The sequence below is a fragment of the Lithobates pipiens genome, unplaced genomic scaffold, assembly GCF_037356315.1.
Source record: "Lithobates pipiens isolate NorthernLeopardFrog02 unplaced genomic scaffold, aLitPip1_a1.2 Scaffold_18, whole genome shotgun sequence".
NCBI classification, from domain to species: domain Eukaryota; kingdom Metazoa; phylum Chordata; class Amphibia; order Anura; family Ranidae; genus Lithobates; species Lithobates pipiens.
The window spans coordinates 430,527,708-430,549,936 of record NW_027507758.1 but is presented as its reverse complement, the minus strand read 5'-3'; the positions used below and the strand labels follow the sequence as shown (position 1 = coordinate 430,549,936).

The following is a 22,229-nucleotide window of genomic DNA, read 5'->3' as shown; positions in this document are numbered from 1 at the left end:
TGTGTCAAAAGTGTCTGATTTGTCCACCACAATGTCGCAGTTCCAATAAAAATCGTAGATTGCTGCCATTACTAGTAAAACTAGTAAAGTAACCTTTGCGCAAACCAATCAATATAAGCTTATTGCGATTTTCATTACCAAAAATATGTAGAATATATCTTGACCAAAACTGATGAAGAAACTAGATATTTTAAAACATTTTTGACGATACTGATTATAACAAAAAGCCGAGCCGCTGAGAGCCTGAGCCAGCCACTCCCGCCCCTTCCACAGCCCAGTGTTTCAGTGAGCGTTGGGGGGGGGGGGGGGGTTAGAGTAGAGCCAGAGACTGACAGCCACCAGCTCTCTGCTCAGGGAGCTCTAAGAACTGAATGATCGACTGTTTGATTATTCGGTTCTCAGTCTTAGAGAGAAATTCTGAAAATTCAGGAATCTTGAGATAATGGAGGCGAGGGAAGGTGAGGGTAGGCAAAGAAAAGGGTGCAGGAGATGATCACCAGCACCGTGATATAGAGCACTGACACCTGCACCGTGATAGAGTGATCTGACACCAGCACCGTGACATAACACATGTATGAGGTGAATCTGGGATCGACAACTACAAGCATTGTGTTTTTATATGTGAAATTCTGAAAATTCAGGAATCTTGAGATAATGGAGGCGAGGGAAGGTCAGGGTAGGCAAAGAAGAGGGTGCAGGAGATGATCACCAGCACCAGCACCGTGATATAGAGCACTGACACCTGCACCGTAAGCAGCCCCAGGAGGAAGTCAGCATAGCACAGGGATGGTGGGAGCCCCTCATAATAAGCAGCCCCAGGAGGAAGTCAGCACAGCACAGGGATGGTGAACTTTACAAACCTACAGGTCATATTTGCAGCCACAAAATAATTACTAGCTGTGCACACATAGTCCCACCACATGGACAATGACATAACACATGTATGAGGTGAATCTGGGATCGACAACTACAAGCATTCTTTTTTTATATGTGAAATTCTGAAAATTCAGGAATCTTGAGATAATGGAGGCGAGGGAAGGTCAGGGTAGGCAAAGAAGAGGATGCAGGAGATAATCACCAGCACCGTGATATAGAGCACTGACACCTGCACCGTGATAGAGTGATCTGACACCAGTACCGTGACATAACACATGTATGAGGTGAATCTGGGAACGACAACTACAAGCATTGTTTTTTTATATGTGAAATTCTGAAAATTCTGGAATCTTGAGATAATGGAGGCGAGTGAAGGACAGGGTAGGCAAAGAAGAGGGTGCAGGAGATAATCACCAGCACCGTGATATAGAGCACTGACACCTGCACCGTGATAGAGTGATCTGACACCAGCACTGTGACATAACACATGTATGAGGTGAATCTGGGATCGACAACTACAAGCATTCTTTTTTTATATGTGAAATTCTGAAAATTCAGGAATCTTGAGATAATGGAGGTGAGGGAAGGTCAGGGTAGGCAAAGAAGAGGGTGCAGGAGATGATCACCAGCACCAGCACCGTGATATAGAGCACTGACACCTGCACCATGATAGAGTGATCTGACACCAGTACCGTGATATAACACATGTATGAGGTGAATCTGGGATCGACAACTACAAGCATTCTTTTTTTATATGTGAAATTCTGAAAATTCAGGAATCTTGAGATAATGGAGGCGAGGGAAGGTCAGGGTAGGCAAAGAAGAGGGTGCAGGAGATGATCACCAGCACCGTAATATAGAGCACTGACACCTGTACCGTGATAGAGTGATCTGACATCAGCACTGTGACATAACACATGTATGAGGTGAAGCTGGGATCGACAACTACAAGCATTCTTTTTTTATATGTGAAATTCTGAAAATTCAGGAATCTTGAGATAATGGAGGCGAGGGAAGGTGAAGGTAGGCAAAGAAAAGGGTGCAGGAGATGATCACCAGCACCAGCACCGTGATATAGAGCACTGACACCTGCACCGTGATAGAGTGATCTGACACCAGCACCGTGACATAACACATGTATGAGGTGAATCTGGGATCGACAACTACAAGCATTCTTTTTTTATATGTGAAATTTTGAAAATTCAGGAATCTTGAGATAATGGAGGCGAGGGAAGGCGAGGGTAGGCAAAGAAAAGGGTGCAGGAGATGATCACCAGAATCAGCACCGTGATATAGAGCACTGACACCTGCACCGTGATAGAGTGATCTGACACCAGCACCATGACATAACACATGTATGAGGTGAATCTGGGATCGACAACTACAAGCATTCTTTTTTTATATGTGAAATTCTGAAAATTCAGGAATCTTGAGATAATGGAGGTGAGGGAAGGTCAGGGTAGGCAAAGAAGAGGGTACAGGAGATGAACAACAGCACCGTGATATAGAGCACTGACACCTGCACCGTGATAGAGTGATCTGACACCAGCACCGTGACATAACACATGTATGAGGTGAATCTGGGATCGACAACTACAAGCATTCTTTTTTTATATGTGAAATTTTGAAAATTCAGGAATCTTGAGATAATGGAGGCGAGGGAAGGTCAGGGTAGGCAAAGAAGAGGGTGCAGGAGATGATCACCAGCACCAGCACCGTGATATAGAGCACTGACACCTGCACCGTGATAGAGTGATCTGACACCAGCACCGTGACATAACACATGTATGAGGTGAATCTGGGATCGACAACTACAAGCATTCTTTTTTTATATGTGAAATTCTGAAAATTCAGGAATCTTGAGATAATGGAGGCGAGGGAAGGTGAGGGTAGGCAAAGAAAAGGGTGCAGGAGATGATCACCAGCACCAGCACCGTAATATAGAGCACTGACACCTGCACCATGATAGAGTGCTTACGGTGCTGGTGTCAGTGCTTTATGTCACGCTGCTGATGTCAGTGCTCTCTATCACAGTGCTGGTGTCAGATCACTCTATCACGGTGCAGGTGTCAGATCACTCTATCACGGTGCAGGTGTCATTGCTGTATGTCACGCTGCTGATGTCAGTGCTCTCTATCACGGTGCTGGTGTCAGATCACTCTATCACGGTGCAGGTGTCATTGCTGTATGTCACGCTGCTAATGTCAGTGCTCTCTAGAGGTCGACCGAAAAAAAAGGGCTAACTTGCGTTTGAAAGACCTCTGCGCAAATACCGCGTCACATAAAATATTGCAACAACTGCTATTTTATTCCCTAGGGTCTCTGCTAAAAAATATATATATATCATTTTTGGGGCTTCTGAGTGATATTCTAGCAGAAAATACTGTATTTTTACTTGTAAGCAACAAGTGTCAGAAAAGATTTCGTCTTTAAATGGTTAAACTGAGGACTTCTAGGAGTTCAGCCCATTGAAGAAGAAACATTGTATCATTTTGATCTTTTCTTGGCAGCCTGCCCAGAGAGGATGAAAGTCCTTCACTGATGTCTTCAGGCAACTTACATTGACTTCTATCACAGAAGTCTTTTACAAGTCATAATAAGCATAGTGACTGAGATCCGGAATTCGTAAACAAAAGTTCGTATTCCGTACAGATTTCGGACGCACGGCAATTCGTATTTCGGATCCTCCCGAACGTACGAATTAGTGTCTGCATTCAGATCTGTGCACCCACTTCTATAGGTGAAGCTCTTTGGTGGATGCAGATGTAGCAAAAAGTGGCACAGCATACAGGACATACAGGACAGTCTCAGCGCCTGTCTGAATGAGTCCTTAGGGCAGTGTTGGCAAACCTTAGCACCCCAGATGTTTTGGAACTACATTTCCCATGATGCTCATGCACTCTGCAGTGTAGTTGAGCATCATGGGAAATGTAGTTCCAAAACATCTGGGGTGCCAAGGTTGGCCATCACTGCCTTAGGGGAATTTATCAAAACTAGAGCATACAGAATTTGAAGCAGCTGTGCAATGCAACCAATTAGCTCATAGCTTTCATTTTTAAAGTTGAACAAGCTAAAGATAGAAGCTGATTGGTTGCCATGTGCAGCAGCTGCTCCAGATTCTGACTGCACCAGTTGTGATAAATTCACCTCACTGTGTTCTACATTTCTTACTCCTGACTACAGCATTCTAAGCAGGGCTGGACTGGCCTACCGAGATACCGGCAGATTTCTCGGTAGGCTGCCTGCCCTGGGGCCGCTTTTAGTTGCGGCTGCATTGGTGCTCTCTACTGCGGATCACAGCGCTGGCTGGCTCTGTGTTCGGCGGCCGCTCTGTAACATGGCCCCGCCCCCCCAGACCAGCTTGTGTCATAGTAGACATAATCAATGTTCCACCTATCACAAGAGCCAGTCTGGGGGGGCGGGCTGTGTTACAAAGCAGCCGCTGAACACAGAGCCAGCCAGCACTGTGATCAAGAGGAGGAGATGCCGCCTGTACAGCCCGCCCTGTGTGCCTGGATAGGAGGATCAGAAGGGGGGCTGCATATAGAGGAAATAGGCCTTCTATATTCCTCCATGCAGCCGCTGAATGCTTGCAGGAGGGAGAGGAGAATCAAGCATTCAGTGGCTGCATGGAGGAATATAGAAGGCTCATTTCCTCTATATGCAGCCCCCCTGCTGATCCTCCTATCCAACTTCTTTTACTGCCCCCCCCAGTTCACCTAGTGCTCTCTGCCCCCCCAGTGCTCTCCTCCCCCACCACACTCTCCAGCCCCCCCCCCCACAGTTCTCTCCACCCCTGTTCTTTCTGCCCCCCAACCTGCTCTCCAGTTCTCCCCATCCTCTCTAGCCACCATCCCAGTGCTCTTCACCCCCCCAGTGCTCTTCATCCCCCCAGTGCTCTTCACCCCCGTGCTCCCCCCCAGTGCTCTTCACCCCCGCCCCCCCAGTGCTCTTATCCCCCCTGTTCTCCCCCCACAGTTCTCTCCACCCCTGTTCTTTCTGCCCCCCCTCAACCTGCTGTCCAGTTCTCCCCATCCTTCTCTAGCCACCATCCCAGTGCTATCCACTCCCCCAGTGCTCTTCGCCCCCCCAGTGCTCCCCCCAAGTGCTCTCCACCCCCTGTTCCTCCCCCCAGTGCTCTCCACCCCCTGTTCTCCCCCCCAGTGCTCTCCATTCCCCCCAGCGCTCTCCCCCCCAGTGCTCTCCACTCCCCCCTGTTCTTCCCCCCAGTGCACTTCACTCCCCCGTGCTCCCCCCCATTCTTCCCCCCCAGCGCTCTCCGCTCCCCCCAGTGCTCTCCACCCTTGTTATCCCCCCTCCCCTTTGTTCTCCCTCCCAGTGCCTACCTACCAGTGCCACCCTTCAGTGCCCACAGTGCCACCTATCAGTGGCCACAGTACCACCTACCAGCACCCACAGTGCTACCTATCAATGTCACCAATCAGTGCCTCATCACCAGTGCTGCCTATCAATGCCACCTACCAGTGCCCATCAGTGCCACCTACCAGTGGAACTGGAGAGAGTGCAAAGAAGGGCAACAAAACGAATAAAGGGATTGGAGGACCTCCATTACGAGGAACGATTGCAAACATGAAATTTATTCTCTTTGGAAAAACTATACTTGAGAGGAGATTTGATAGTGATTTACAAATACCTCAATGGTGATCCCAGCATAAGAAAAAAAACATTCAGTCTCAAGGAGTTTAAGAGGACACGGGGGCCACACAATGAGATTGAAGGAGAAGCGTTTTAACCTTAAACTGCGCAGGTTTTTTTTCACTGTCAGGGCAATGATGATGTGGAACTCTCTTTCACGCTTGGTGGTGGCTGCGGGGAGTCTCTTGGATGAGCATCTTAAAGAACACAACATACAGGGATATTGGAAATAATTATAGACACAGACACAGAGTCGCCATCAGGGGGGTACAGGCATTACTCAAGTAAGGGGCCCGAGTGTCCCAAGGGTCCTGACTGGCCAGGGCCCGCTCCACCTACAGCAGCACATGAAATTAATCTATCACCTGTGCTGCAGCTAGCCTTCACGACGGCCGGCTGCTATAGAAAAATAAGCCTTCTTTCACTCCCCCCACAGCTAGACACAGTCTGGAGTCAGACTCGAGTTGCAAAGATCCCCACCCCATGGGGGACAGGGGACCAATCGTCAGCTGGCATCCAGGATGGGGGCGGAGACACAGAGCCTGCAGTCCAGAGCCTGCAAAGACATGCAAGAGGAGCAGGGCAGGACTCAGGGTGGTGGGGGCCCCTGGGCTTGAGTCACTTTCGGACCCTATACATTACCGTATTTATTGGCGTATAACCGCACCCCAAGTTTAGGAGGGAATTTTAAGGAAAAAAACTTATAGGAGGGAAGTGTAAGGAAAAAACTTACATTTAAATGCCCATCAATGCTGCCTTATCATTGTCCATCTACTGCCTTGCTCATCCATCTGCAGTTTTGTCCAGTGACATTGCAGCCTTGTCAGTGTCATTTGCAGTCTTGTCAGTGTCATTTGCAGCCTTGTCAGTGTCATTTGCAGCCTTGCCCCAGTGTCATTTTCAGCCTTGTCATTTTTCAGCCTTGTCATTGCAGTCTTGAAGTTTAAAAATGGTGCCGCCAAGATACAGAGTCCTGTGTATCTCGGCGGCTCTCGGGTCCTCTCACAGACCCAAGTGGAGCCGAGAGTAACCGAGTGTACTCGGCTCACAGTCATGCCCAGTCCCTGGGTGGGACCGGGCGTGACTGTGAGCCGAGTCGAGTACACTCGGCTATGTATCTCTGCGGGGCCCCTATTGGGTGGGGCCCATGGGCTTGAGCCTAGTCAAGCCCAATGGTAAGTCCGGCCCTGAGGAGGAACGAGGAGTCGGCTTGTAGATCTTCTTCAGCAGTAAGCCAGAGTGTGAAATTGAGTCCCTGTCTCTCTCTCAGTGTGGAGTCCACAATAATAAGATTCTCCAGACTAGTCCTCATTGGGGGTGAAGATTTTTTGAGGCCAGGGATACGATCAGGATAATCAATGATCAGTTTACCTCTGATCTGAGGCCTATGCCTGATCATTATATTAATGATCATTATTTCTGAAGGTTTTGTGATAGAACAAACATTCTGCTTTTTCCTATTTCAGAATATTTTATTAAGAAATTCCTAATAAAATGTTCTAAAAATATAAAGTGTACAATGATTCTGAGCTTGATGGAGCAGCCTATTCTTCCACTTACATCATATCTGGACTCTGGAGACAAGTAAGAACAGGTGGACTGGGATACTAAATTCTACTTAAAATTTCACCAACTCGATGTGAACTAATTTTATTGTCTTTTGCAAGCTTTGACCAAAGTTGAATAATATTAAATAGTGCCCCTGCTATAGATGTAGGCCATTTTATGTACCTCATGCAGCCTGATTGGAAAACTTCTAGGACATGGCTAAGAGACACCTAGTTGTTGCTGTTCTCCTTCACCACCACAGGAATGAGCTCTGACGCTGATCTCAGAGCTACCGCATCAGGAAAAGGAAAGTGCATGTGAGGCGTTTGAATCAGAGAAAGAGCGCCTGCCCACCCGTGAGCAGTAACAACTAGGCGTCTCTTAGCAACGTCCTGGGAGTGTTCCAGTCATGCTCCATGAGGTACAGTATGTACAAGAAACAAGCACAAAAGGGCACACCAGCCTAGTGCATTATCCCACAGTCATAGTTTGCTAAGAAGTTGTCGTAGAAGTGGTCACAAACGTGTAAATAGTAAAAGCTCATCATCCATAGCACAACTGTCCTAGACACATTGCACTTCAGAGTTTGAGGGGACCCTACCGGGGCCCAAACTGACTGGCACGTTTCAAAGGTAGCATCTTTTTCTTGAGAGCCAAACCATATATAAGGTATGTAAATGGACTACACCTATAGCAAAGGTATTATTCATCTTTAGTCAGAGCTGCACAGTTTGTTTTTATATACAGACATCCCTTATCTGCATAGGCAGTTTTATGGTAACGGTGAACTATGCCTTAAGCTACTTTCACACTGGGGCGGGGGGGTCGTTAGCGGTAAAGCGCCACTAATTTTATTAGCTGTTATAGCATTGCTTATTGGTCGCTAGCGGGTGCTTTTAACCCCCGCTAGCGGATAAGGAAAGGATTAAAAGCACACACAAAGCGCTGCTGCTGAACTGCTTTGCAGGTGCATCGGTAGGGGTGCCCATTGATTTCAATGGCAGGGGTGGTGGGGGAGGGATGTATACAGCGCTCCCACACTGCCCAAAAGATGCTGCTTGCAGGACTTTTTCTAACCTCTTGCAAGTGCACCGCCTCAGTGCAGTCCTGTCCCGAAAGCACTCAGGCTCTCACACTGGGGCTGCAGGGGAGGTGCTTTTCAGGCGCTATTTGTAGCCCAAAAGTGCCTAAAAAATGCCTTAGTGTGAAAGGAGCCTTAAATCTGGACTCTGCTTAATGTTTGTGGTCAGGCTGGGGGGGAGGCGAAGGCCTAAAGCTGTGTAAGGGGCCCCAAAATTTGTAATGGTTGCCCTACTGACACACCTACACCTGCAGAGGTTGAATTGGATGGACTATTGTCTTTATTCAACCTTATCTATTATCAAACTATAAAACTAATAATGAACCCTGACAAAAGGGGGGACATAGAAGTATATTACCATATGGAGGATTCTATCAGGTCCTCTTAGTCCTTGTACACACGGTCGGACATTCCGACAACCAAATCTGTCGGATTTTGTCCGACGGATTTTGTCAGACGGATTTTGTCCGAAACTGTTGCATACACACGGACCGGACAAAGTTGTCGGAAAATCCGATCGTTCAGAAGGTGATGACGTTATTTCGTTACGACGGGACTACGTTCACGCTAGTAGCCAATAGCTTTGGTCTAGGAATTTGATCTGAGCATGCGTGGCACTTTATCCGATCGGAATTCTCTACACATGATCGGACAAGGTCCGATCGGATCATGTTGTCTGAAAATTTTATAGCCAAGCTGGAAAACTTGGACCGTCGGATATTCCGACGGAAACAGTCCGATGGAGCCCACACACGGGCGGATAATCCGACAACACGGTCCGATCGGACATTTTCCGTCGGAATGTCCGACCATGTGTACAAGGGCTTATTAGCATCCCTCTGACTGTGTCTGATGTTTTCAGGGTATTTTGAGTACTATTCTCTTATGTTTTGTCAACACATACATGGTTACATGGTGTAATGTTATTTTATTTGGACGTATGTCCTTTTTATTGAATGTAAAAGAATGTACTAAAAAATAATAAATGTCTGCCCAAATAGTACACCACTCTGCGCTCTTGGAAACCAATATGCAAATATGAATGCAGTATTTATGTGGTACTCCACTTGCGTGAAATACCCACTTTAAAGCTGCTGCTTTTTTTAAAAAACACAGAAATATAAAAATACATAAAAAATGGCAACTTAAAAAAAGTCCACTTTTTCATATATAGCAGCGCATGCACACTTTTTTTAAAAAGTGAGTTAATCAAAATTCTGATCAGTGTCCAGAAAAGAAGGTGCTTGTTCTATCCGTTCTTTATTGTGATTAAGGTGCAGCTTCCACCATGTAGTTCACCACTTGTGGGACACAAACGATCCCCTTTGGGGGTGCACTCACCGAACGCCCGAGATCAAAAAGCCTTTAAAACTGCCATTCCACAATCCTTCTTTGGCCACTAGATGTCTCCCTTATTGGAATTCGGTTTTCTTCATACGTAAGCTACCCAGCTTTCCTCATTCTTTAACATCCAGAAATGAACTAGACTAGCGTCTCATCCTCTCCCCATGTGTTTTTATTGAATGCTTCCAAAATAAAATTGACTTTTGTTTTTTATCCACTTCAATGCCAGGCACTTACCCCCCTTCCTGCCCAAGCCAATTTTTGGCTTTCAGTGCCGTCACTTTTTAAAGGACAATTGTGCGGTCATGCTACACTTTACCTAAACCAAATTTTTATAATTTTCTTCCCACAAATAGAGCTTCTTTTTGGTGGTATTTGATCATTTTTTGCTAAACAAATAAAAAAAGACCGAAAATGTAGAAAACATTTATTTTCTTTGTTTTTGTTATAAAATTGTGTAAAAAATTTTTTTTCCCCTTCACTGATGGCCACTGATAAGCTGCACTGATGTGTGGCACTGATATGCAGCACTGATGGGCATTGATAGGCGGCACTGATGGGCACTCATAGGTGGCACTGGTGGGCACTGACAGGCAACACTGGGCACTGAAAGGCTGCACTGATAGGCGGCACTGATGGGTGGCACTAATAGGCAGCACTGCTGGGGACTGATGGCACTGGCAGGCAATATTAATGGGCACTGATTGGCAGCTGCCTGGACACTGATTGGCATATCCTTGGTGGTCTAGGGTGGCGTACCTGTTGGGGTTCCTTCGTGGGCATCTCTGGTGGTCCTGGCGGCATCCCTGGTTGTCCTGGGCGGGCATCCGTGGGGGGCTGCGCTGATAACCAATCAGCACAGACCCCCCTGGCATGAGAGACCTGCTGATCAGCTCTCCTCTACTCGCGTTTGTCAGACGCAAGTGAAGAAAAGCCGATAAACAGCTCTTCCTGTTTACATCGTTATCAGCCATGATTGGATATGGCTGATCACATGGTAAAGAGCCTCCATCAGGGGCTCTTTACCAAGATTGGTGATGCGGTGTGTCAGACTGACACACACACCACGATCAACACGTTGTGCGCCCCCACAGGCCATCATTCTGCTATAGGCCGGGTGGGAAGTGGTTAAATATACTTTCATATGTGGTTCTGCCTTCAAAGTCTATGAGGGGTCTTGATGCACTCTGTACATATCTTTGTTCTATTGTTATATAGCAGAGGTCTGAAAACTGCGGGCCTTTAATTTCCTTTATCAGGCCCTTGGGGCACTATTTCTCCCACTGACATTAACAATGGCACAAGATAGGTTACTATTCCTCCAATTATGGGACACTATTCTTCCCTTTGACAGGAATGATAGGGCACCATCCCTCTCACTGATTATAGGGCACTATTTCTCCCGCTAAACACCAATTATGGGACACTATTCTTCCCACTGACACCAATGATGGGGCACTATTCCTCCCACTGTCAGGAATGATAGGACACTATTCCTCCCACTGATGTAAATGATGGGACACTATTCCTCCCACTGACACCAATGATGGGACACTATTTATCTAATACCAATATGCCAGGACATTTTCTACTCCCACTGGCCACAGTCCGGCCCCTCTAATGTCTGAAGGATAGTTAAATGGCCTTCCGGTTTAGAAAGTGTGGAGACCCCTGTTATATAGGTTGTTGGCAGGTTGATTTACACCACACTCTACTCCTACACCACTTTTTTATCAAGTTTTAGCAGAATGTACTTTGTGCATTACTACTGCTTGGACCTTGAAAAAGGGGACATCCCCCTAAAGATTGCCCTAAAAAATTGTATACAGGCGCAATTTAAAAAAATGATCACGGACAGTACTAAATTGTTTCTATTGCAAGTGCACTAATACGGCTACAATCACCTCAAGTATGACCCTGATGATATTGTATCAAAACTTCCCTATTATATTACAAGCATTATGCATTTTGTTTCCTGTCTCATTGAGACGGGACCCTTTATACATTTTCAGACTCGTGAAAGAAATTAGAGATAAAAACTTTATAGCAATACAGAATGATTCGCACATTTTGTTTTTACCTTGGCAAAGTAAGAACTATACATTTTTGCTGCTGACTTTTTCTGTCTGTCTGCCACCCATCCATGTGGATTGAAAAATACACTTCCAAAAAAGAAAAATAAGCCCAGACAACCAGCTCACAATATATAGGCAATGTCCTTATTTTTGCATTTACAGTTTAGGAATCCGTTATGCTAGTAAAGGCTGCCCTCTGGTGAACATTAGGAATATGTACTGGCTATTGGTAGATTTTGCATAGAATGAGAGGATGGTCTGTAAAGCAGTAAATAATCACTTCCCAGCTTTTCCTTACCTGTGCCTGTAGAGTAATCCTAAGATTTACTAACACAAGTTTTTATGTCTCATAAAGACCATTTCTAAAATGTAACACATAGCTACACTTCTGCTCTGCCAGTAAAATTAAAAAAAGACTGTAGATGTAATACAATAAAATACTTTTTTTTTTATCCAACAAAGATTTTTATTGAAAACATCAACATACATTGCCAACAGTACATATCAATGTAAAGCCCAGCAGAAACACACCCGCCCCCGAAGTCAATATTAACAAACTAAAAAAATTGATAATACAGTAAACAATTCAACTTGCCTAACCAGAGAAACTAAACCGCAGTACGTTTTATATCATACTAAAAGACAAGATATCCCCTCTTGAGTAGTCTAACAATATACCCTGCAGAAATGCACCTAACTAGCCAGCATTGAGTAGTAGCCTATCCCATGGTCAAATCCACTGGAGCTTGCCCTGGAACATCCAACCACGGTCCCCATAACCTCTCAAATTTATTCTAATTTCCCCTAAGTTGGTATATAGGCTTTTCCATTCTTAACAGCTCACCAATATTCTTGACCCACCCTCTCACAGTAGGGGGAGCCTCCGACTTCCAGTGTACCATCAATTATTTGCGTGCTTGGAACAAAGCTCTGAGGATAGCCTCCCTGGTCCACACTTCCCAATCCTACTCTTCCAATATACCCAGTAAGCAGGCTTTTGGGTCAATGGGAAGGACCAGTTGAAACACAGAAATGATCCTGTGTACCACCCCTGCCCAGTAGGAAGGAAATTTCAGACACCGCCACAAGAGGTGTATTAGGTCACCATGGTCCTTCTTACACCTTGTGCAAGTAGAGTCTGATCTTAGGCCTATCAAGTGGAGTCTGTGAGGAGTAAAATACACCCTTAGAAGGATATACAGTTGCGTTAACCTTTGCAAAACATTTAATGAGCATGTGACCACTGCCTGAAAGGCTTCCTCCCAGTGTTCACCCTCCAGATGGCCAAGTCAGATAGGACTGTAGAAGCATGGCATAGCTTTGTGAAATAATTCCTTTGGAGGACATGACATCCCTGATGAGACTGAATAATGGAGTGGGCGACAAGTGCCATTCCGAAGAATTACTCTGTGCCTTAACTGCATGCTGCAGCTGTATATAATAAAAGTGCATAGACTGTGGTACATTGAACTTACTCTGTAATGCAGCAAATGTCTTAAGTGCCCTGTTATGGAATATTTGTTTAAGATATGTTACTCCATATGCTGACCACCTAGCCCCACACTACAATTTTGCCAGCTCCATATAAGTGTCATTACACCATATGGGTCTAAATTCTATGTAGCCTGTTACCTGAAGGTTTTTGGTCTAGCTTAAAACCTTCTAATTAAGGATATGTCGGGTATCTCTTGTGCGGTAATCCAAAAGTTTGCGCTTCAAGGGTCAGTACTATGGATCCTCTATGTGTGGTGTGAGACATCATCGCCATGGATGAACTACACCCTCTGCCATCTAACCCATTCCCCATGTTGATGGTTGCTATGTTCCTATGAGGTATTGTAACTGAGCTGCTAAATAATGCAACCATGGGATGGGCAAGGTCAACCCACCATCATCTTTAGGCCTTTGTAAGTGTTCTAGCTTAATTCTCCTTCTAAATTAAAGTGCGGAAAAGTGTATTAACTATTCTAAAGATTTTTAATGGAATCACCATTGGGGTATTAGAGGAGGAAATAGAGGAGCTGTGGCATAAGAATCATTTTAATTAGGTGCCACTGATATGCAGAGGGATTTTAATGCTTTAATTCGGTCCCTAAAATACTAGAGAAGGAGGGCGATCTGGTGTTACCTAGACTCCAAATATTTAAATGAGTATTTAAGCGGTTTGGGAATAAAATACTTTTTAACTACATCATTTATATTACCTATTCAAACATTTTCACTTCATAAAGATTTTAAATAGGTGTAGAATCAGTATTTTTCATGTAAAAATTATTTTTAGCTACTGAAATCTTCTATTTTCCCTGAACTGGTACTATATCTTATGAACTAGCATTTTATCTCCACCTTGAATGGATCATTTTCCTGCTCTCCTCGTTATTCAACTCATAGAACTTTACAATTATAGCCAGTCAGAAGCTAAAGGCAGTTTAAAAAAGAATGGTGTGATAATCTTTGTTACATGACTTTGCATACATTAATGGTAACAAGAGCTAAATGTTACATAATTTAATAAAACACTACTCATGTAGTAAAGCTTTTGTGAACTGACATTGTAGTCACAATTTTAGATTTTGTTTTAGTGAGGAAGTTCAGTAATCTAGTGTGTTGCTCCGCCCTCTCCTCCAAAACCATCATTATAGCGCATGAGCAGATGCGACAAAGGGTTCTGCCCGGACTTCTGGTCCTGGCAGAGCCCTTTGTCACATCTGAACACATCCTGAAGATTTCCCATGCATACGCAAAGACAACAGCGTGGGATTTCCTTTCACTTCAGGGATATTTCCACTTGCGTCCTGATTTGTTTTATAGGGTTCAGATATAAATACAAATGCTCACAACTTCATCCAAAACTAAAAAGGTTTGAGTTCTACTTTTAATTTGATTTCAAGCTGCGTATCGGAATAAGCATGAGTCGTGTATACTACTTCTTAAATCTTGGTGTGCATCTTCAAGATCTGTGTGGTAACCCAGTGTAAAACTTTTCTGCTGTGCAGGAGCTTCCCGTAATACAGACCGGTACTACTGCCCCTTGAGCAGAATGACTGGTCTTGTTTCCGCCCCCTCCTGCAATTTTCCGCAAGCAGCCATTAGTGGGTGGAGCCTGCTGGGTCCCTCTATTACCTCTGATCTCTGCACAAGCTATGCGTAGCACATTGATGATGTCACCACTACTTTTACAAGATAATACCGGAGGTTGCAAATACATTTGGTGAGCACCAAGTGGATTTATAACCTTTTGTGGCTAACAAGAAATATATATTTTGTTTAAGTTTTTGTGCCCATATTTCAGCTATAACTAGTGTAGCACCCTCTAGTGTGTGCTACTAGAGTAAGAATAGGAAAAACATACTACGACTCATATCTAGCCTGTGAGTCTGTTATTGGGTGGGGGTCATGAAATGTTATGCAGGCATGACTCATACAGACAGCTCTCTGGTGTCTCCCCCTGGATCTAGAAAGTTGTAGAACATTCTAGATGCTAGTAGGTGGAGGTGAGGAGGAGCTGCTCTGCATATGTATGGGTCCTTAGCCAATTTCCAGGCATGGGCCTGGCAGGGTACCAAAGAGTCCATAAATAGGAATGAGGAATGCTGGGACTGGGAGTTGGGGAGTCTGTCCGTGCCCCTTAAAGGAACCCTGCTGATGAGGGGTTTTACCTCCGGCTGGAGCTCAGGAGGCTGGCCTGGAAGGATTCCACCACAGGAGGCAGTTGAAGGGAGCCTAATCAGAGAGGCAGCAGGAGCAAAGAGAGCCATTAAGTAGATCAGCACAGTGCAGGGAGGGATAGACAAGGGGAGAGACTGCCAGCTGTAGCAGATCTCTCTTGAATACAGCGGTGTGCCAAGCCTTCATCCAACCTTGCCCTGGGGAGTCTCCATGTGTATATCAGTCAGGAGGACTGGGAAGAGAAAGCAGCCAGGAAGTCTAGTGGCAGTCAGGTGGGTTAGTATTTCTGCAAGCGTTAGAACTGGGATCGGTGTCTACAGAGAAGCAGAGGGTAGTTCGAGAAGCTGTTCACTCCACATTTTCTACTTCACCAAGGGCTGAGAGTCCCTAGCCTGTAATGGGCTGTTGCTGAGCTAACAAGAGACTGTTAGTTCCTCTGGTAGTGATTCAGTAGATGATGTACAAAAAGGAACCAGGTTTGTGCAGGAGAAAGGAAGAAGAGGAATCTGTAAATAGGGAGGAAGTCGTCCCTGGTTCTATTTGTTGGGCATTTGAAGTTGGGCATCCCATAATCTCTTAACCCAATCCAAGTTATCATCCCCAAATAAAACAACAAAGACAAGCCAAATTACTGATTTCTATGTCTGGATGCAAGAAGGAAATGCTGTGTGACTGGCTGTGCAGCAGTGTGTAAACCTGACATCAGCAACTCCTACATGGGTAGTGCTCCACTAATTTATACAAATGTGCAGTGGGAGCTATATTAACAATATCTTACTGGGAGGAGACTTAGGAGACCCATTTAATACTGGCTAAGTTATGTCTCTCAGCTGACCAGTGATCATTATAGGGTACATGCACACTAGTGTCTGCACTGCATTTGAATGGGGTTTAAATTGTGTTTGATGCATTGAGGGTGATTTACTAAAACTGAAGAGTGCAAAATCTGGTGAAGCTCTGCATAGAAACCAATCAGCTTCCAGGTTTTTTATGTCAAAGCTTAATTGAACTAGCTGAAGTTAGAAGTTGATTGTCTACTGTGCAGAGCTGCCCCAGATTGTGCACTTTCCAGTTTTAGTAAACCAACCCCATTGTCTGTGTAGCAAAGTCTTTAGCTTCTTCCAGTCTAATGAGGACCTCTAAGGCCAAAGATAGCTGACATCATTCTGTAAGTACTGGGTTGTGAGGCATAGTGGGTGCAAGGTGTAAGTTATTGGACGCCAGATACTTCTTGAATGCAAAAGAGATGTTTATTTCTTTTACAGTCTTTCTTTTATGAGGTAAAGAGGGCTAGGGCCAGGACACCCTTAGACCCCTTTCACACTGAGGTGCTTTGCAGGCGCTATATCATTAAAAATAGAGCCTGCAAATCGCCCTGAAACAGCGGCTCCATTCACTCCAGTGTGAAAGCCCTCTGGCTTTCACATTGGAGTGGTGCGCTGGCAGGGCATCAGAAAAAGTCCTGCCAGCAGCTTCTCTGCAGCGCATTAGGAGCAGTGAACTCACCGCTCCTAAAGTGCCCCTGCCCATTGAAAACAATGGGGCAGCGCTGCTATACCACCGACTAAGCGCCGCTGCAGCAGCATTTTGCGGGCATATTTGAACCCCTTTTCGGCTGCTACCGGGGGTTAAAACCACCCCACTAGCAGCCGAATAGCACCGCTAAAATTATGGTAAAGCAACGCTAAAAATAGCGCAGCTTTACTGCGTGAAAGGGGTCTTAAGCAGTTGCAATTTCAATTGCCAGACTCCAAGGTTTGCGGTGGTTTCTCCATCAAGCATCACCCATCCTTCCTTGCTGGGTCCCTAGCTTGGCACTCCAGATACTTCTCAAGCTTCACCCCTACTAACTGGCTTGGCCGGTGGCTTGACTCACAAGGCTGCTCTGCAGTTGTCACCTCTGTTAGTTGAGTCCCTGACTTGATCACCACCTGAAGTTCCCCAAATCTCCACTGTGCCCATTCGGTGAGAATGCTGCTCCGGTTACTCACTGTGGTCCCTGGTAAAGGTGGTTGGTCCCTTAGTGATGACAGCTTCCCTTCTACCTCAAACCAGGACAGGTTCTCCTGACCGGCAGACCCGTCACTTCTGGTTGGACTGCAAGCCGCATTCCCAACCGTGCGCTGTCCTCTTACTTCTGAATAGGCCCTCACACAGCCTGGCAGCCAGATACCCCGAGGATAGGCCCAATCTTCCGCTTAACAGCCCGAGGCATAAAACACATGTCCACTCAGACAGCTGTCCAGGTGGCATAGAATAGAGATCACCTGACTCCACCCAAATATATAGGCTCCCCCAGCAGGCCAAGGGATTCAAGAAAACCCCTGCCCATTGGCTGAGATACCCCATATACCAGGGATATGCAATTAGCGGACCTCCAGCTGTTGCAGAACTACAAATACCATGAGGCATAGCAAGACTCTGACAGCCACAAGCATGCCACCCAAAGGCAGAGGCATGATGGGACTGGTAGTTTTGCAACAGCTAGAGTTAATTGCAGATCCCTGCCATATACCCATAACCTGAACTTGAGTTGTCCTTCTTATATCTAGTACCACCAAGTGCCCGACCACCTAGTGGTAGAAAAGAAAAGTACAAAAAGGTCAAACTTGGGGAGAAATCAATGGATCTCTAACATTTGACTAAGGTAACTAACTACTCCTGGCAAGTAAATCTGTGAGGAGCATCCCTTACTAGACCCCAGGGTGCTACATCTGCATTTTAGTACAATAGCTGTAGGTCGTTTTTGCGGATACTTTTAATTGCTATTGCCTATTGCACTAATAAAAAAATAAAAATAATGTATAATGCAATTTACTGCAATTTTAAAGTTCTACAGATATGTTTATAAAAGAGATTCATTATATCTAGACAAGCTCAGTGCAAATCTAAATGTGATCCATGTTCATTTTTGAAGAGCAGTACACAAAAACATTACAATGTTCTAAAATGCACTTAATTCTTGGCTTAAGAGAAAACGTGCCTGCCTTCAGGAGACCCTCAAATAAACAACTAGAAAATAAATGTTTACTTGTTTTATCATTATTAGGCTTTTATTTATTTACTCATATAAATGTTTTGCATTTTATTCAGAATCCAAAGAGCATGGAGGGATTACTTACAGCGCCAGGATTCTTTGAATGCACAGTGCATAGAAAAACGCAGTCCGTCCCCATCTTCTTTGTCTTCAGATAAAATGAGCAGTTCTATCAGTATGAACACCTTTTCGGATGGCAGCACTCCTGTAAGTACAGATCAATGAAATCCACACTAGTATTGACAGTTTCATTGCACATCAGAAATTGTGTTCTAGAGTGACCACTAGGGGGCACTCAGTGTCAGTATACAGTCCACAAGCTTATGTCATTTATAGAAAACATTTTTTCATTAACTGCTTTTTCAGAGTATAAGATTTAGATATAGATAAGCTAACACAAAGCTATAACTAAGTATGCAAAGCACTCTTTGTATCAGGTACATGCGCCTTTAAATATGTCTTCTAGTAAACTACTACTTTTGTTAAATGACAAATTTACATGTGACTGGCAGATGGTATCGTTTCTGGGATACCACTGGCCTAGCTGGTAAAAGCAGGACTTGATGCCAATGTTACTACTAGAACAGAGACTTAAAAAAAAAATGGAATGCTGGTATTATTTTCCCAGGAAAAATTGGAATCCTATCTAGATCACTGTTACAATGTCAAGGCTGGATTGGTCATTTGTTACGGGTTTGAGTATTGTTATATTGCTTGTTTACCTGCCAGCAAAAAGAAAAAAATGGGGTGACAGGCCTGCCCTGAAGGAAAACCATGAGGTCCGTATGGCTAGTTTTACTGTCCAGATTTTAATTATGCATTTTTATTTATTGCTGCTGTTTTTTTATCATTTATTATGCTGGATATATTCTCCGCACATGACCCAAATGTTGACATGACCATGTCAGAAAAGGCTTACAGTAGAGCAAAATTTCTCCACTGAATGAACTTTATAAATTGCTATGTATTAACTGTGAACCTTGTGAAATATTACATATATTTTGTGTCCCAGCTGTTGAGGTTGTTCGGCAAGCATACCGATTGACTCTTTCATGTAGATTTCAATAAGAATGTGAAATGAAATGTTGAGAAATACTGTGTGGAATATATTTAGAAAAGTGAATGTAAATTGCATGTACTGTATTTAATGACAATAAGAAGACTAATGGCGTTTTCGGATTATGTGTATAGTAAGTGTAAGGAAGCACAATTGTAGCAATTGTCAGTCGTTATTTCGTTTTTTTTTTTTGTGCTATATCCATCAATAATTTTTTTGCTGCTTGCCTGCCAGTGCTATATACTTATCTGAGGATATGATTATGAAGTTGCAATTGTAAGGTGTGCACAATTTGAACTTTTATAGCATTTTATTGTTGTCGTTCTCTGTCTCAATCCAAGGTCCCCAATTTCACATGCATACATGCACATACTAGGGCCAATTTAGACAGGAGCCAATTTACCTACCAGCATGTTTTTGGAGCGTGGGAGTACCCCAAGAAAACCCATGCAGGTGTAAGGAAAACAGGCAACTCCAACTCTTGTTGAGATTTGAATGGTGGGCCCCAGTGTTGCAAGGCAGGAGTGTTCACCACTAAGCTATCATGCTGACTAAACCTTCCCTTTAAAGTGTTACTAAACCCACAACAGTAAAATCAGTCTGTATGTGAAGAATAGAATGCTTGTTATACTCACTGTGAAGCTTAAGCGGTTAATCCTCTGCATTGTGTAAAAAGGCTATTTTGATCCTGTATGGACATGTCCTCTGCTGTAGGGTCTCTCTTGGCAAGGCCAGATAAGACACAGTAAGGTTAGTACTGCTGCACATGCTCAGTTTGGTCTCTATTGCTGGAGAGAACATTTCCTTGCGGATCAGAGCTAGACAGGTCACATGATATAGACCCTCCCTCCTCCTTCATGCCCAGTAACTAAAAAAAAACACAGTGGATGGGATGTCACATCTTGATTTATGGATGATCCTCCTCCCATAACAGCATGAGGACAAAGGCTGTAGTTGAAATCTCCTCCTACCTTAACACGCAGCACTTGGGCAGACCCTGCAGTTTATCGTGTGACCATGGTATACAGATAAGCCAAAAAGGTATATAGTGGCAGCATTTTAATGTAAAAAGAAGATTTATAAGTTGTGGACACTATGGGGGTGGGGGGAGGGGGGGCAGATGAATATTTTTTTATATTACTGTGTTTAGTAACACTTACTTACTATACTAATGAAGCAGAAGAATGATAGTCTATTCACTGCAGGGTTGTAAAGCAAAAAATAATTGAGGTAGCATTACATACACAGCACCCTAATTTCACCAACTGAAACTGTCCAACTGTTGTAAACACTGGCCTGCCCAAACAGTTTTGGTTTGTAGTTATCTTAATATCACCACTGATCAGTAGGGAAGCGACAGGATTTTTGAAATTGTAGGGCATGAGTGCAGGCTTGAGACTGAACAGCAGGCAGTGCCCAGAAAAGGTCGTCTAGGCGCCCAGGACAAAGTTGTCATACTGCACCCCCCTTCCCTTAGGGTTAGAGTCAGGGCATCCCCATCCCTGCAATAAACCATTGCACCCAGGACAGCTTCCCCTCTTGCCCACCCCTTGTCCCAGCCCTGATAGCAGGCCTACCAGAACCTGGTATGTGGTATATGAAACTCCACAACTAGTTGCTTAAATTATTTGAAAAGACCATTGTCGTATAATTGTACCATACTGTATATTGTACCACTTTACGAAACCAGAAATCAAACCCTTGAGTGTTTAATCTCCTCATAGCCACCATTACACCCAATGGGAGTATATTGGAGAAAACCATCCACATTAGTAATCTTTGTCATGGTCTGCAATACCATATCCAAGAGCTTTCCTGTACTAAAAATTGGGGTGTGGCGTAAAGGTTCTAGACTCTAATAGAGCCAGGAGGGGATATTTGCTAGATACAGTAAGCAATACACCTTTGATGGGATCTAAATCATCCCCATAAAATGTTTCAAATAGGAGGCAATAAAGTAGTATTTAATATAGGGGGTGGCCAACCCTCCCGCATCTTTATCAAGCATCAGCGTCGACAATTTTATGCGTGATCTTTTTTTCTTCCAGATCAAGTTCTGAAAAAGTGTTCTCTTTTCCTAAACCATGTGGAATGTATCCATACCATGGAATTATGAAGTATATACAACAGCTGGAGGACCAAGCTTGTAGTTGTTTAGTGTGGTCATTAACAGATTTGGCCAAACGTGAACATGGCTTCATCCAAACTATTTGATCATACACCACCTCTGCCAAATTTCTAGATAGCTAAGAGGGCAAAGAATAATATGCACAACAACAATGTAGTTGATTTTTAGAGTGTATATGAAGCCAAAAATATCTTTGTAATGGTGAAGTGTTAGAAACCCTGTCAGGTTTGTATTGTCTTAATTTCGAGTGACCACTGTCACTGGGAATGAAGGTGAGAAAAAATTAGTTGTCACTGAACAGAAAAAGAGGGGAAGTCTTTCAATGGGGAAATTTGTTCCATTGACAACTGGCTGGGAAGGGATTAATCTTTAGAGAGAGCTGGCTAACCAAATTACTTATCCACATTCTTGCGTAAATGTTGTATTGGTTGGTGGATGCGTCATAGATGCTCAAAGGTGTACCTGGATTGTATTTGTTTTTGTCTTATACTCATTGAAGCAGATCTTTACTTTGAAAAGAAAGTTCCCTCCTTCCCACCCCCCCTCCCCTCTGCTACAAAAATAAGTATAGTACTTCATTCACAAAAGGAGGAGAGGGTGGGCCTAGTGGCGCATCATTCGGAGAATCTAGAAGCACCAACAGCCTCCCAATGACATCACACAAGATGTTGGCAGGGGACCTGAGCAGTGGCAGAAGGGAGGAGGATCTTGGCAGGATAATGCTGGATCCGCTGGGTATCTTGGCTGTGAAGAACCTG

General features: G+C 44.3%; 1 protein-coding gene across 1 annotated transcript in view; it reads left to right on the top strand.

Annotated features, from left to right (window-relative positions):
* SCHIP1 (schwannomin interacting protein 1) overlaps positions 1-22,229 on the top strand; it is a 595,708-nt gene that overhangs the window by 163,295 nt on the left and 410,184 nt on the right. Inside the window, exon 4 of the mRNA XM_077488067.1 lies at positions 18,343-18,493. Coding sequence (XP_077344193.1) covers positions 18,343-18,493 — 151 coding nt within the window. The remainder of the gene's footprint in view (positions 1-18,342; positions 18,494-22,229) is intronic.